Raw genomic sequence first — 16,855 nt, forward strand, 5'->3', positions numbered from 1 at the left:
AAATGTGCATAAATCCTAAGTGTACAGCTTAGTCAATGAAATACCTATGCTAGCCGTCACCCAGTCAAAAATAGAATATTACGAGCATCCCTGATGCCCAACTTGTAACTGTTCCTTAATCACAACCCCTTTCCTCCCTCCTGAAGGTAACAACTACTCTTTTACATAATCACTCTGTGCTTTTATTTATTCCTGTGCTTTTTAGCATACATCTCTAACCACTATAGTTTTGTGAGTTATTAATTTTTATATACTTATATATATGTATGTACTCTTATGTCTGACTTCTTTGATTCAATATTATGTTTGTGAGTTTCATCCAAGCTGTTGCACAAAGCTTATTTTGTTCCTTCTGATTGCTGTATAATTTTCCCTTTTATGAATGTGTCACAAGGGAGCTTTCCGAGTTCGGAGGAAAGCCTGGTGACTCCGACCATTCTTAAGACCAGCCCAGAGGCATCATACTGAAATCATGTGTACCACACAGCAAAAGCAAAAAGACACAAATAGGAAAAAAAAAAAGACAAAATTTCTAGTGCACTAAAGACTTCATTGTCATGTTTCATATTTCTCTACTTTTTTCATCTCTTTTTTTCCCTTCCATCCTCCTTCCCACATCTCTTTTCTTTCACTCTCTTTATCTCTTAGTGGTTTATTTTTCCAGTTTTTTTAGACCCCTTTCTAATTTTTTTATTATATTTCTCTCCTTTCTCTTCTTCTGCTTCTATTTGCTTTCTCTCTAGGTTTATTCTTCCCCGTATATTTTCCTTTTTTAAAAAAACTTTTCTTTCTTTCTCATTTATCTTTTTTTCCTTTTTTTTGCTTCTTTCTTAATCTGTTTTAGTCTTCTCTCCCTTTCATCTTAGTTCCCATTCCTGGGCTCCTCTTTTTTTACTCTTCTTTTATTCCATGTGTGTCTTTTTTGTAGTCTTTATTTTATTCCTTTTTCTCTCCCTCTTTCCCTCTTTTTATCCCTGTCTTTCTCCATTTCTTTCCTTGGGTTTCCCTTTTTGTTGCCCATTCTTTTCATCTCTCTGTCACTAGGTCCTGGTGTATGAATCTGTCAGTCTCTTTTGTGCTTTGTTGTCCCTAAGGAGGCTGCAAAAGCATCAGGAGAAAGAAGTTGTCCTTTTCTGCCCAGGACTGGGCTGTGGGTGGGTCGGGTTCATTAACTGTCTTCTCATTTATGGGTGGGTGAGGTCTTTGCTGCCCCCTGGAATCTAACTCGAACATCCTTGTTCCCTGCCCCCAGGACCCTGTCTGCAGAGTCATACTGTGACTCCAGCCACTGCTTGTATTCCCTGCACGTCCCATGCAGAGCAATGAGCCCCCAGGTGTGGTGGGAGAATTCATCAGCCTCCCGACAGGGCTAACGATTTACTCCTGAGAAATAATCCATATCTGGATAATGGATCACCCCGACTCCCTGAGACCATTTGTCTTGGCACTTAAATGGCACCAGAATCCAGGGCCAGAACTCTATCCCAGGTTCATTGGTAGATGAATAGGCTGGAATAATAATGTTAAGGATTATGATCAGGAATACTTTGTATTTGCATGGTGCTTTTTAAACTTTATAAATTTGGAGGAGATTAACCTTCCTTGGTTCATCACTTTTGAATCCCACACACTGTGGACCCTTCTTGCAAATTCAGAAGCAAGGGCTTTTAAGTGACTCACCCAGAGTCATTTAGCCTGTTACTGGCAGAAATAGGAAAACTCTATTTTTCTGACTTCCTGAGATTCTTTCCTCTAAATGCTAGATGTCCTTCTGGTCTCTGGGTCTCACTGTTCATTTCTGGAAAATGGAAGCCAATACTGAGAGACAGTATACTGAAGAGGGTCACTGTCAGAGAGTTTGAAGGCTGGGTCTGAGTCCTGATTCTGCATTAGCCAACTGTGTGGCCTTGGGCAGGTTGCTTACTCACTGAGAACCTCAATTTCCTCCTCTATGAAATGGGAATCCTAATAAGGTTTTCTCATAGGACTGTTATGAAGATGAAGAGAGATTATGCATGAAAAGTGCTTAATATTGTGCCTGGCTCATAGTAAAAGCTCCATGAGTGTTAGCTATGATTATTACTACTGCCTGTCTCTTTGTAGGATGCTGAGCGTACTCATGCAAATGCATGAGAAAATTCGTCTGGGGGAAGGGAAGACATAATTGATGAGCCAGCTTCCACAGAGGTGTCCCTGAGGCCATCGATGGGGGAAGGGACCCAGAAGGGTGAATTCTAATGGCAGAAGGAGCTAGGTATCTGCATGGGCTGGGGGGAGGGGTACTGGGCTGGTTCTAGGGAACTGGAAACAGGCAAAAACAGGAAGGAGCTTGGGGGATCTGTGTTCATCCCTAGACATGTGTCAGTAGCATGTTGTTCAGCAGAATCAGTTGCTGGCCTTCAATTCCAGCCAGCTAGTGTTTCCCTTCTCAGGGTCTCAGCTGTCAGTTTATTGGGATGATTCCCTTCCTCAAAAGCTGGACAGAGGACTTTTTCTTCAGGGAATATTGAAGCCAAAAAGATTTTGCCAAAGGCCAGAACAAACTAAAACTAATGAAATCTTGTGCAGAAGCCTTTTGCATAAATGGAAGTTCTCTGTACAAATAAATGTAAGGATGATTATTAATATTCTCAATAATAACAGAAACCATCAATCTTTAGAGCTCATTCTGTGGAGTGTGGCTGCTAGAGGTTGACACATCATCTCAGATGGCAGGAAACATCCCCAGGGTCCACCTGCGTGCAGACTCACAGCCTGCATTCTCCTCCCGCTTTACTGGGACCTCATCCTCCTAGAGTCACACACATAATTCAGCCTTCAGTGAAATATCCTGACGCTATTGAGGCTCCCTGGAGAATGGATGCTGTGCAGAGGCGGGGAGTGTGGGCTCCTGACTTCAAGCTGCGGGAAGGCGAGGAATTGATACATCTCCTAAGCACCAAGGGCTCACCTCCTTTGGAGATGAGAAGGGCTTTGTCAAAGCCTGGTGGTTTATTAATAATTCTCTCAACTGAAGAGAGCCCCGTGCTTACCAACTGACAAGTATTTAGTGAGAACCCTCTGTGGGGGATCTAAAGAGGTTTGGCAGAGCTGACAATGTGGTTGAGAAGACAGACCACAAACATATAAAGATCATTGACAATACAAAGCAACCCCTTTGACAAAGAGATACAAGCAGCTGGAGTAAAGTGAAAAAATATAAGATACAGAGTCAGGAGACTTGACGTCACTTAATCTCTTTGACCCTTGGTTTCCCTATCCTCTTGGAAATGCAGCTTGGTGGCATTGAAAGAACATTAACTTTGGAGTCAGACCAACCTGACTTAAAATTTCAATTACCTTACAAACTAACTAGGGGTCCTTGAACCTGTTACTTAACTCCTATGAGGCACAATTATCTTATGTATAAATTGGGGTATAATAGTAGCCCTATGTAAAGCACTGAACATAATGCCTGGCACACGGTAATCATACAATAATCAGTTCCTATTATTATAATATGCAGGGAGAAAGACAGGGAATGTTTAGAAATAGAAAGATTTTATTTTCCTTTTCAGCTCTTTATATGCCTGACATTACATTTCATAGGAATGCAAACTAAAAAAAATACTTATAGGTAAACAATAATTATGATATCACTCTGTGATACCTTTTATATGCCTCCCCAGTATTGCTCACTAAATTTGGTGTGATCAAATTTACAGAACAATGAAATAGTAGAGGAGGGAAATTATATACTCCTTGAAATCTTAGGCATCTCTCTGAGCTTCAGTTTTCCCATCTGTAAAATGTAGCTAAGAACAGCTACTTCACAGGGCTGTTGTGGAAATTAAATTAATATGCATATAAGGCATTTGGTATAGAATAGGCAGAAAACAAATGTTAGCTCCATTCCCCTTCTCTCTTATAAAAGTGGGAATGATAAAGAACCAACCTCACCAGGTTATAATAAGGAGGAAGTCAGATGAATAGAGAATGTTTGTAAACTGTAAGACCCCCAATACCAGCCTTTATGGAACATTTGTTATGTACAAGTCACTGGGCGGTTAACAAATGTTAATCAACTGGATAAACATTAATTGTGCCCTATATACAGGACACCATTTTAGGTGTTGTGAGTAATCTAGAGAGATCAGGACCGTGGGAGTGGATGAGCTCCTCCACACAATAACAGAGCATTAAGGAGGGGACCTTGAGGGATGCTCCTGTTTAGGGTGCCAGAGGAGAATGCAAAGAGATAAGGAGAAATCACTGATAAGAACATTAGTCTATCACAATATCCTCAAAGACATATGGAAGAGTCTGAATATCTGTGTGGGCTATGGGAAGAAGCCCATGGGGGGAAAAAGAAGATGAATAAGCAGGTGAGAGGAATAATGAATAGGCAGCAGTCTGGGAGATGCAGCTAAGGAAAGAGGGACTTTCAATTAGTATGGACTAAGGAATCGTGGGGCAGCAAATGCTGCCACTTTGTCAAGAAGATTGAGAACTGGCAAGAGGCCACAGCATGTAGAAGTAGGAATCAGTGAGGGCTTTGGGTAGTGGGTGTGGAGTAGCAAGAAGTAAAATAGTGAGTGGATAGCAGAGACCATCCATTTGAGAAGCTTTGTAGACCCGAGAGCAGGTAGAGAAAGGCTAAGGGAAAGACTGTATTTCCTAGGGAAGGTTGAGATTTGTGTAGGCACAGAGAAGGAGTCAGGGGAAGGGGAGAGGCTGGAGGGACAAGGAAGTGAGAGGCTCCTTAGTGGCTGGGGGGGGGGGGGCACCAGTAGGAGGGGCTGAGTATCAGTGAAGAGGGCCCCAGAGAGGGTCTTTTTTTCTTTTTTTGAGGCAAGAAGGAAGGACAAAAGAACCGAGAGGCCAAGGTTTGGCATTCAGTCCTTGAACCTGGCCGTGAGTGCTAATATCACTATTCCTTCCCCCATACATTTCAGGGCATCTCATTACTACTGAGTATATTTGAGGGAGAATCTCTGAGGACAGTAAGATGTGCAATTTGGGTGGACATACTGGTGGATCTCTCCCTAGAGAGGTGAAGGAAGCTGTAGACCCATTCCTAGGAAATGGGGCCCCAGAGCGTGGCCCAACCTTCCATCCATGACCTATACCAATGCCACACAGTCTTTCTCCCCGATTTTCTTCCTCAAATCAGCCCTCTCTTGGAAACGAAGTCAAGGCCACAGTCACTCATAGGCTTGCTCAAATTTTCTTGTTATTTGCTAAGGCACTGGGGGCCCACCATCCTGTGATCTAGCCAAATATTTCTTCTACTGAGGACAAGAAAAAGACATTCTGAATATAGCCTGGTCTTCAGCTTTTTGACATGTACATGCAGCCTTTGAGTGCATCATACAGTCTTACTGCCATTTGATCTGGCCCCAACTATGGCCCTTCTTCTCAAGCAAGGCTGCTCTCTGGTCCTAGGCAGATACAGCTCTGGTGGCTCTCCTTGCCTTGCCCCTTAGCTTAGTCTCTTGGGGTTTAGAGGGTGGATAAGCACTGTAGTTATAAGCCAGGAGTGGCTGAAAGTAGAATAGTGTTCTGGGCCCCAGAAGTAATGAGAGGGGGGCCTTGGGCTGATGCAAGACCCAAAGTAGCTTGGCAGATAGTCAGTCCTTACAATCTTTTGTCCTGGGGCCAGATCTAGTGCTCATATATGCCTCCACGGTACCTGGAAGATAGGAATGCAGGGGAGAAGGACAAACAACTCAGTAGCTAGGGAAAATTAGGGCTTTGGGGCTATCCCTAAGTCCTTTTTTAAGGCCTGAGTTGTTCCAGGATTGAGTTATAGTGGAGAAAGTCTTATTGAACTGACAAATGGCAATTAACAAAGGAGGTGTTAAAAGTGAGAGAAGCTACAGGCTCAGAAATGTCAGAGAATTCCTTCTTGCATTTTCCTCTCCCCTCTCCTTCCTCTTTTTCTCCCTCCCCTTTTGCTCTTCTCCCTTCCTCTCCTCTTCCCTCCTCCTGCTTGCTCCATCCACCCCCACCCACAGCTACTGATGTGATTTCTCATGATCTACAGTCAAATGCCATTAACCCAACAGGCCCACGAGGGTCCAGCTAAGCTGTCCCATGAACCAATCCTGTGAGCAGACAGACCATGGGAAGTGTCAGGCAGACCCCTGCACCCCGCCCCCTCAGGAGCAATGGCAGCTAAACCAATGAACCAGAGTGGCTTCCCTGCAAATGATCAATAAATCACTTGGGGTCCAAGAAGGATGGGAAACTCCTCGGCAAACGGTGCTCAGGACATTTTCCATGACCTCCTCTGCCTTGAGTGTCCATGGTGCACCAGCCACACAGGCCTGGACTGACTCTGCTCTCAAGGTACCGCTCCCAGATTCTGCCTGGCCCATCTCAGTTTCAGAGGGAGGTCATTGATTCCAATGGGATGTGACAGGTGCCATCTTTAGGCATCTGGCTCTGCTCCCAGCGGCAGGAGCTGTCGCTGACTGCAAATCCCCCGAGTGCCATGCTGGTCTGAAGAAAGCAAGCCCTAGGATAAGCAGATGACCTTTCAAGAGCCCACGATCCTAAGGTGGGATGGCAGAATGATATAATGGACCCAGCCCTGGACTAGAAGGCTGGACACTTGGCTTCTAGTTCCATTTCAGCTAATAACTTGCTGGGCGATGTTGGGTAAGTCACTTTCCTACCCTGAATCTCCGTGCCCTGCCCTGGATGTGAGGAAGTTGGACTAGATTATCTCTAATGACACTTCCAGTCACGGTAAGCAAACCCTGATTTTTTTAATCTATTTTTGGAAAAATTCCGATTAGAATTTTGGGGGGATTCCTTCTTTAGGCCTTCCATTTAGCTGCTCTGCCCCCAAATAACATCACCCTAAACTCCCACTCAGCACACGCAGACATTTCCCAGCACCCAAAACACCATCTAAGACATCAAAACTACTCATGGGTCTAGCCTGCCTCTCTTACTGAGCTAGTTCTGTGCTTGGGGCTGGGCCATCTTGATGGACCCCTGAGGTGGGACGCTGTGGGAGGGTATATGCCTTTGACCCCCAGAGTTTAGCATAAGCAGATAGGATGGCCACTTACATGGAGAGATTTCCCCCAAGTGTGTATTTTCAAACTTTTTACCATACAGTAAAATTGAAAGAATGGTACACAAATACTTGTACACATCTTCATTAATAATTTGCCATGTTTGCATGCTCTCTCCTCTCTCTGTCTTTCACTCTTGCTTTCTTGCTTTTGCTCTCATTCTCATTCTGAGAGTGTATCACAGATATCATGACACTTCCCTCTTAAATACTTCAGTATATATCTCCTAAGAATAAGGATGTTCTTAGCTGGGAAGCTTTTTTAAGGGCTCTGCAATTCTCAGCTAGGGGAAAGTCTTCAGTCTCTGGAGTCTAAAGGGGGACAGAAAGTATATACGAGGTCTAAAGACCAGATTTCAGTCTGGATATGGGTAGTGCAAGAAGAAGCTAAGCACAGGAGAAAGGAGGCACAAACAGTGGCTCAAGTATAGGCTCCAAACCAAAAAAGAAAAAAAAAAAAAAAAGAGGAAGAAGTAAAATGACCTTGGGAAAGTAACTTCCCTTCCTTGAGCTTCAGTTTCTTCATCTATAAAATGGGGATTGTGCTAGTCTCTGTCTTTCCAAAGCTGTACAAAGTTTAGATGTGAAAATAGATTATGAGAACACACCAGGAGCTGCCACACTTAAACATGTAAGGGCAAGTGATTCGCAGAGATGACCTTCTGAGCAAGTGAAGCTAGGTGCAATACTTCCCTGGCCCTGGGCCTGGAAGTCTCTGTTAACACCTGAAAATGGACAGTCCCCCTGCTCAGCCCCCAAATTCCTGCTAATGGAAACCACGGAATTTTCATCTATAATGGAAATCTCAGTGGCTCACATCTCTTGCTGTTTTTCAAAGACATAAACACACACCCCAGTTTTTTCTAGTTCTTTATTTCAGAAACTCCATTTTCTCTTATTGATTGTGGCATCACTTATCTACTTTTTCTTCTTTCTGATTATTTTTTTTCTGTGCTCCTTTCTTACTTCCTACTATTCTCCCCCAACCTTGTCGAAACTTCTAGAGTTGGAAAATTCTCTCATCCTACCTAGCCCTAGCTCAAAGAGCAAAAATGCTTTACAAAATTAAGAGAGCATTTGGGATTTTTAACTTGATTTTATCTTTTCATTCAACCAGAGGGGGTATGTGTGTGGGAGATGCACTTGTCAACTAAAAGCAATTTCTCTGCCTCCTTGGGGACTGAAGCGTAATCGTAGCTCTGTCTTCCTGGTGTCAGGATGAAACTTGCATTTTCCTGAGTGGTGTCAGCACACTGACAGACAGCTCCTGGGATCTAGTGAGAGGTACTGGAAAAGAACGGGATGGCAGCAGTGGGGGGGCCAAGATCCAGAGGCTGGCCTTGGCTCATCTCTCTTCCCCTGGGTGACTTTGGGCTAGTCACTTAGTGTCTTTTGCCTCAGCTCTTCTAACTTAAAAAATGGGAATAATTCTCTCCCATTTCTACCTCATAAAGACGATGCCAGGACCTTGTCAGGCTTTGGTTAATATGACAGTGTTTGGAAGCAATGGAATTATGGGAGGAAAAATGTGCTACAGAAGCAGTGTATCCTAGGAATGCTAAGTAGCTAGAAAGGAACTTCAAGTTTTCCTTGTACAATCCCATTTGGGAAATGAGGAAACTCAGACCTTTCTGAGGTTCAAAAGGTCCCCCCATAATTTTGCTATGTTTCCCATGAGCCCAGATAAACCTTTCCCAAACAGAAAATCAGAGAGGCAAAGTCCGAGGTCTTAAGGCTAATAGCCCCTTTTAGAGAGCACAAACAATCCCTGTGCACACCATGTAAACCTTCTAATAGGATTCCTCAAAAGGGAGTGCTGGGAGACAGGGTTGCTAATCGCCAACTCCATCCAGGGGCCTGGAGGTAGAGTCCTCTGCCATCTCACCCCTGAAACTGCGGAGCCTTCATGGCAACCTGTTGAAGGAAGTGAGCAGGGGGATAGGGATCCCCATTACATAGAGGAGGAGCCCCGGGCTCAGATTGGGAGGCAGACCTGCTTGCATTCACCCAGTTAGTCGGTCAGCACGCCCAGCCTCACTCCTGATATTTTAACTTTAAATGCCATGCTTTTTCCACTGCACTCCAACTGCCTTTGCGTGACGCAAGGAACCCAACAGGTAGGGAGTCTCAATGAGATAAACAGACTGAAAAATGCTATGTAGGCATACACCAAGTTCTCAGAAAACCCAAATGGATGACTTTTGTGGGGTATGCTATTTTGATACCACTAGACCTTTCCAAGTTTTGAGGTTTGTTCAATTTCTCATTCTACATATTTACCCACACACCAAAAGGAAGTAGAGCGGGGTGAAAGGGATCAAGTTCTCCGGATGGCTGCCCCAGTGTTCCTTGTAGCTGGAGTGCCGTGGGGAGATAGTGCTGAGGGGTTTTCAGGGTAAGACTTCTTTCCTTTATATTAGAGTTTCTTTAACTTCATTGGATATAAGAGCCCCATGGGGAGCTTACTAAAAATGTTTTTTTCTGGTCCCCATGCCCAGAAATTCTTGTTCAGTAGGCCTGGTGTGGGAGCAGGGAATCTGCATTTTTACAGCACATCCAAAGTGATTCTGATGCATCTGGTCCAATGGGCCATACTTTGTGAAACCGTGATTCGTGACAATCTTTGATTCTTGGAATCCCATTTAATTGGCAACTGTTTGCCTGGGTGACAAGTACTTTTGAGCTTCAGAGAAAAAGATAGGAAGGTTTGAAGCCTTCCTTCTCACAGTCCACAAGCCTTCAACTTGACTTCGTCACTGTGCCTTCTTCCCAGTTAAACATATATTTTCTCTCTGCTAAAGACCTCATGGTAAAACAGTGACCTAAGTAAGGAGCAGGGTGCCTGTCTCTTAATTGGAATTGCAATGAGAGACCCTGAAGAGGCAACTAGCTGTCAAGCTCGAGGCTTTGGGCTGTCAGAGTGAGGGCAGATATACCCAACCTTCCCCTTGTGAGCACATGCCTTAGGTTGAGAGGTTGCAGACCCAAGCTAGCAGGCTTCTAACTGCACATAGCAGGTGCTAAGGGCCTCTGCGTTCTGGGGAAGGAGGTATCATAACCAGTTATGTGTCTCTGCACAGGAAAGGCACCTTGCATTTTACTCACAGACCAACTTTCAGCTTTTTCTGGGTCACCAAAGCCAGCCCCAGTGTCCTGTACAATAGTACAACCCCAGCCTAAAGGCACCAGTCATTCCCTTATCCTTTCTTCAGCAGAGACAGGGTTATAGAGTTTCTTTTCTTTAGGTAGTATCTTTTAACTCCAGAAATAAGATATGCTTATTAAAGAAAGTTTGGAAAATACTAAAATATGGAAATAGCAAAACAATTAAAAATTACCCACAATTGCATTGCTTAAATACAATCAATATTAAGATTCTGGTGTGTTTCCTGTTATCCTTTTTTCCCCTCTATGTGCAGGCTTATTATTTATTTGTACTGCTTATGTAATAATGTACATCTATTTTGCATTTTGATTATTTTTCATTTAAAATAATCATTAGAGTATGCTCAGGTTATCACATGGGCTTTCAAATTATACACTTACAAATAATTGTGCAATCATTCATTGAGCCAATTGACATTATATACATAGCTCAGTGTCTTGCATACAGAGAACATTGGATAAATATTTATTGAGTGAATGGATGGATGGATGGATGGATGAATAGATGAATGCATTCCCCTTGTGTGTGACATTGAGTTGAGGGTAAAGACTTTCAAAGGAACTAAACAGTAATTACGTAGCAGAGGAGGTGGATCAAAGGAAAGGGAGGGAGAGAACTGCAAACTCAACTGCTAAGTACATTTTCTTGAGAATTCTTAACTTACGTTTCTCCTTTTATTTATTTTTTTTCAAGAGTTGGCTTTGGTTTGTCTGGAGCTCATTCACAACCATTAATATCCCCACTTTACAGATGAGGAAAGCCAAGCCTCGGAGAGGCTTCCTAAGTAATTTTCCTGAGATGACACAGCTAGTATACAGCAGAATTGGGCTTTCAGTGTAAACCTGTGAGCATCCTTAGCTTTGTTCCTTTGCCACATCACATCTCTTGCAGAAAAAGGCAACAAAGTAGGATAGCTGTCAGGAGTTTGTATCTCTAGTAGAGCTATTCTGGAAGAAGAGAAACTTCAGTTACTAAGGCTCATTGGATTGCACTGGGCAGGGAGCCTCCTTGTGAAGGAGCCAAAAAAGAAAGAAAGAAAGAAAGAAAGAAAGAAAGAAAGAAAGAAAGAAAAAAGAAAGAAAAGAAAGAAAAAGGAAAAAGCTCATTCAGCTGGAAAAAAAAAAAAAACCCATTGACACCATGACAAAAGCTGGTGGTGGATAAGCTCATGGGAAGAGGTAAGGCCAAGATTTCAATACCAGGGCCCGAAACTGGACATTTCTAGATGTCAGACTTGTTTGGCTTGGATGACGGGTATTTGTACAGCAGAAATTGGTAAGAGAGCAGGTCTGGTGAATGTTTGTTGTCTTTGATTGCTTTTAGAAAACAGAAAATTGGAAATGATTCTAAAACACTGGTGCAAAGGCAGAGTGGTACCATGTTTCCGAGAAAGGAAGGCAAATGAGTGGAACCCCTTTAAACTATGACTAGAGCCTTGACTTTGCTAAGAATTGCATAACAAAGTACAGGTGATTTTTTCCATTTTATGCACCCCTTTTGCGGCATTAATGCTAATATCAGCGGTTAACAAAGCAAATGTAATAACTACTCTCCCCAAAGGACCTGTGATTGTAGTTTCCACTCCTCAGGCCTGCAAGCAAGCTGTTGGAAGAGGATTTTTCATATTTCTTGCTACCTTCTCACTAGAATTTTGATAGACAGAGCCCCATTTTCCTAGTGGAGAAAAACAAGGCACAGAGTCATGGCCCTACGACTGCCAATGGAGAATTGGGGGAGAAATTAACTTGGGTCCCTGGACTTAAGGAGCTCAGGGCTGGTTTACTACTGCCAGATGCCCTACACACCGAACCCATCATGGCATGTGCCCCCATATGTATTTAAAATTTTAATATATAAAGTCATAGACAAAGTGTAATAAAATCCAACTCGTACCACCCCCCCAGTGAAATATCAAATATCAAATTCTTTCTAAAAATAAATGTTGGTGCCCCTTCTGTGCCAGTTCCCAGAGCAAAAGTAGAGGCAGCGGAATCTGTAAGTCAGTGGCAACTGGGAGCACTCCATACTGATACATACATCTTTCATCTCACTTGGAGATCAATCCCCTAGAAAAGGAAGATTCTTTCATGTCACTTGGAGATCAACCCCCTAAGACACGAAGGTTCACCAGGAAACATAGCATCTTCCTCTTTCCTGAGGGATCGTCAGGGTAGGGAGTGTAAAATTACTCTCAGCTTTCAGTCTCCTTGGGGGACAAAGCCCTTTTCTTCTACTCACATTCTTGGTTCTGTAGAATGGAAGAGGGGCTTAAAATCAGATTTGGAGCTACCCAGGGCTGAGGTGATGTCTCTCCTAGAACAGAAGGTTCCCAAGGGCCTAGGCAGTTCCTCCCCTTCAGATTCGGGGCTCCTGGGGCAGACACCGCTTGTCGCCTAGACTCTCCTCAGGGCTGAGACGATGTGTCCTCCCAAACGTGCGGGTTTTTTTAGGTCTGGATATACAGCCTCCCCCCTCAGATCTGAGGCTCCTTGGGACAGGTGCACCACCTCGCATGCAAATTCCAGTTCCTGGGGACAGGCCCGCTTTTACGCGCCGATCAGAGGGCTCCTGGGGCAGAGACCTCCCCTCCCACTCAGATTCGGGGCTCACCGGGGCTGAGGTGGCGTCTCCCCTCAGACTCGAGCTCCCCGGGGTAGGGGCAGGGTCCCGTCCTCAGAGTGAGCTCCCGGGGACGGGAGCTGCATCTTGGCCTCCCTCCGCGTGGGAGAAGGGGCTGCAGGACCAACGGCCTCTCCTCCGGAGGGGGGCGGCCTCCCCTGAGGCCCTGCCCCCTTCGCGACAAGCCCGAGGTGTCCGGTGACCAAGACACTCTGAGCTGGGTGCAGGGTGCGGCTCAGGGCGTGGTCACCGGGGGCTACTTAGGGCGGCCCTGTGCGGGGACAGCGCGGAAGCCAGCTGCGAGGCGGCCGGCGCTCGGCGCGGGTCATGGCGTGGATTCTGGACTGCCTTTTCGCCTCGGCCTTTGAGCCCCTCCCCCGCCGTGGTGAGTGGGGCCCACCGAGTCGGGGGGCTGGGGTGCTCGGGCCCGGGACGGCCGGCGGCTGCGGCCACCATCTGGGCGCCCTGGGGCTTGGCTCGCCGCCCCTTCGCTTCCCTTCCCGCTGGCTTTTAGCTAATTGTTCCTGGCTCAAGGGACTGCCCCGTCGAGGCCCCGCATAAATCACCAGCTTTGCCGGGAACTGCGAGCAATCGCGCTAATGGCCCGGCGGGACGCGGGGCGAGCGCGGGGGCGGAGTCGCTGGCTCTGCCGCGCCCGCGCCCGGAGACCTCGGAGCCCCGGGCCCGACGCGCCGTCCCGCCACCCAAGGGCCCTAAAGCCCCTAGGATGAACGTCCCGCGCAGGGCTGCCGGGACCCAGGGACTCCAAAGATGCGGCGGGGGAGGGGGTCCTTTTGACTGAAGCTTGTGCCTCGCATCCCAGCCTTAACTACGGAATATCAACATGGGCCCCCTTAGAGTCGTCGAATTTAAGCCCTTCATTTAAGAGATGGCGACACTGAAGCCCAGAGATGGCGAAGGCCTGTCCAAGGTCATACAAGGAGGTGGCAGCAAACCTGGTTCTGCTGAAGCCCTGCCAACTGCCCACTGCCCCAAACTGCCTGGCGGCAGAGGCCTAGGGTCTTCAGCCTGGGTCTTTCCTTGGGTGCTTGAAATCAATGCGGGGTTCCCCTATCCCTGTGGAGCTGAGGACATAGGTGTGCAAAGATCACAGCACGAATCAAAACATGTGGGTGGCGTTTCACCCCTTTCCTGGAACTGCTTCTACAAAGTACATTTTGGAAACCGATTATTTTTTTCCTCCTTAAAATTTCAGGAGACTGATTTTTTTTTTTTTTTTGAGGTTTCCCAGGACCCCCACCCACACTGTCCTTCACTGCCCCTTGATAGGCCCCACCCCTTCCAGGCTGCCACCTGCCCCCACTGCCACCTGTTTCTCCATAGTCTCCACCTCCAAAATCTATATTGGTGAGAGTGCGTCATTGGTCACCAGCCATAGACCAAACCTGGGGCTGTCTCCTCTTTCCTCTGCCCCCTCAGAGGCGGGAGGAGAGGCAGGGAGAGGGTGGGCCTCAGCAACTTATTTCAGCAAAAACTTGTTTTTAGTTCTTTTCTGCCCCAGCACCCTGCTGAGAACCATCTCAGGAGTCTGACCTACTGCTAAGGGACTACAGCTTGCTTAGCAAATTCAAGTACAGTCTGGCAAGTCATAAGATCCTTGAGAAGGAAAGAAATATGCATACACAAAGAAAGTTTAGTTTTTTGTTCTGTATATTCTTTCAGGCTTATGTGATCCTGGTAAAACGATAAAAAGGCAGGGGGAGTTTTATGAATGCCTTTTAAGGCCTTATGCCTTAGGCACCCTATCTTTAAAAAAAGGGTAGGGGGAACCATTCCACCCCTACCTGGCCTACAAGGTTGTGATGTGACTCCAATGAGATCAAGGATACGAGACTTTCTTTATGAATAGCCCCATTGAGAGGGGGTTAGTAACACACAAGGAAACCCACCCCCATCCAAAGATATCTATTAGAATTTGAAGGCTTTTCCTTAAACCAAACCCAAATCTATGTCCTTCTGGCCCCAACACTGACCTTCATGATCCTTCCAAGGGAACAGTGCCAGCCCTCCCCATTCCCCCACCCCCACCCACCCCTGTTCTTATCCAGGCCAAACTTCCCCAGTTCCTTCATCTGTTTAACATGTGACATGGCTGCAAGGCTCCTACTCATATCTAGCTGCTCTTCTTTGAACATGCTCCAAGTTGTGAATGCCTAGTGACCTGGCCAAAAGAGGATTTCCAGCTGTGCCCCTGTAAATATAGTCCTGGATGTCTGACTTTCCCTCATTTGGAAGCCCGCATTATACTCGTGGTGCACAGATATGTAGCCATAAATTACATACATACATGGACATTCCCACACTCACACATGCCCATGTACAAATCACGAATGCATAAACACACACACTTCAAATGCATGACATACTTTTGACACACAATACAATACACCCACATCATACATAAGCACACCACACACAAATCCCACGTACATACCACAGAGTTCATACAGATAGTTTATTTATATTGGAAATACTTTCAACTGAGGCTACCTTTTTATTTTTAAAGTAAACCCAAGTTCTTTTCAGAGTGTCCATTCTGTATTTAGTTGGTGTTTGAACCCAAGTGCAAGACCTTAGATTTGCTACTGAATTTCCAGTCTGGTAAGACCTGTCATATGCCAGAGGCACACCGCTGCCCACACCAGCTCTGTGACTCATACAAGAGCAGCCAATATACGTGAAGTGCTTCCCAGATGCTGGGCCCTAGACTAAGTCCTTTACATATATGATCTCACTTAAGTCACACAACATTACTCTGAAATAAATAACTAGTCTTTGGGTACGGTTTTTTAACCAGGTAAGAATGAATTCATCGAACTCCCCCTCAGAAATGCTGTGCCACCTGGAGAGTATCTGTTAATATTCTGTAGGGTTATAATTGTCCTGGATGCCTCCCTTCAAATGTCTTCCAGAAATCCTCTGGAGTCAGAGGTGGGGGGATGTATCTGGCCACTGACTGGAAAGAGAGGGGGAAGTGTTCTAAATGTTCTTTCACTCACCCACCACCACCCCTGCTTTCCCAGGAGATAGTTGGTATGTCAGAGCCATCTTTTGAGGGTGCAATGGACAGTGGATGAGCATCTGAAGACATCTGGATGAGGCATCATTGAGATCTGGGAAGAACGGCGGCCCAGAAAGGTCTTTTTTCCCAGGGAAAGGGACAGCACGACTGACCCACTTGAAATTCTCTCTCCAGTTCACTTTTGGCATTGGATTTAGCCTCAGACAGTTGGACTTCTGTAAAGCAGCCAAAACTCTAAAGCTGAAGGGACCCTGGGGCCCACTTTACATACAAATTTGATCTTTTCTTGGAGATGGGACTCAATCAATTTGCTAAGACCGGACCTGGTTGAGCTGTAACAGGATTTTTTTTCCAGAGCTGGGGCAAGTTTGCCAAAGCAACACCCCCGTGCCCCTGGTCATGCTATCAGAATAGCACCCCCATTCACCAATGGCAGGACTTCCCGAAGTTCCTTTGTAAATCATTTGTTTGCACCTTCAAAGACATTTGTCCGCAAGGAAAAAAAAAACAATGTGGCGCTCTTGAGCTTAGGTTCCTGGGTTAGCCCACACTTTACACACCATGAGGATAAAATACAGAATCTGTGTGATGAAAACTGGCAGAAAATACTACTCTTGCAAAACATACCTCAGGCTCCAACAGTAGAGCTGACATTCATCAAGCTTAAATATCAAATGATGAAAAGTGCACTGGGCATTGATAGAGCAGGACACTAGGTCCCTGAGGTGAAAGCAACATCATTCTGTTCTTCACACTTACCTACTGAGACAACCTAAATGTCTCTACCACTACCAGTGGTAGTGGAATGGTTAAATAAACTATATGACACGCCACTTGTTAGATTAGTCTATAGTCATAAACATGGTGTTCATGAAGAATATGTAGCAACGTGGGAAGAGGTATGATTATAATTGGTCAAGTATGCATTTTTGAGAGACTGGAAGAAAATTCAGCAATGAGG

At 45.4% G+C, this 16,855-nt stretch overlaps 1 protein-coding gene across 2 annotated transcripts in view; it reads left to right on the plus strand.

Moving 5' to 3' along the window:
- The first annotated feature begins 6,218 nt into the window (after positions 1-6,218).
- ARHGAP36 (Rho GTPase activating protein 36) overlaps positions 6,219-16,855 on the plus strand; it is a 37,962-nt gene continuing 27,325 nt past the window's right edge. The window contains exon 1 of one of the 2 annotated variants that reach the window (XM_019824288.3): positions 6,219-6,732. Coding sequence is in view for 1 of the 2 variants with exons in the window: in XM_006944008.4 (XP_006944070.1) it covers positions 13,179-13,236 (58 nt within the window). In the remaining variant the exon portion in view is untranslated. Of the gene's footprint in view, positions 6,733-13,091; positions 13,237-16,855 lie in introns of those variants that run through there. The other variant, XM_006944008.4, reaches the window with a different exon arrangement.

This window comes from Felis catus, chromosome X (genome assembly GCF_018350175.1).
Source record: "Felis catus isolate Fca126 chromosome X, F.catus_Fca126_mat1.0, whole genome shotgun sequence".
Taxonomy (NCBI): domain Eukaryota; kingdom Metazoa; phylum Chordata; class Mammalia; order Carnivora; family Felidae; genus Felis; species Felis catus.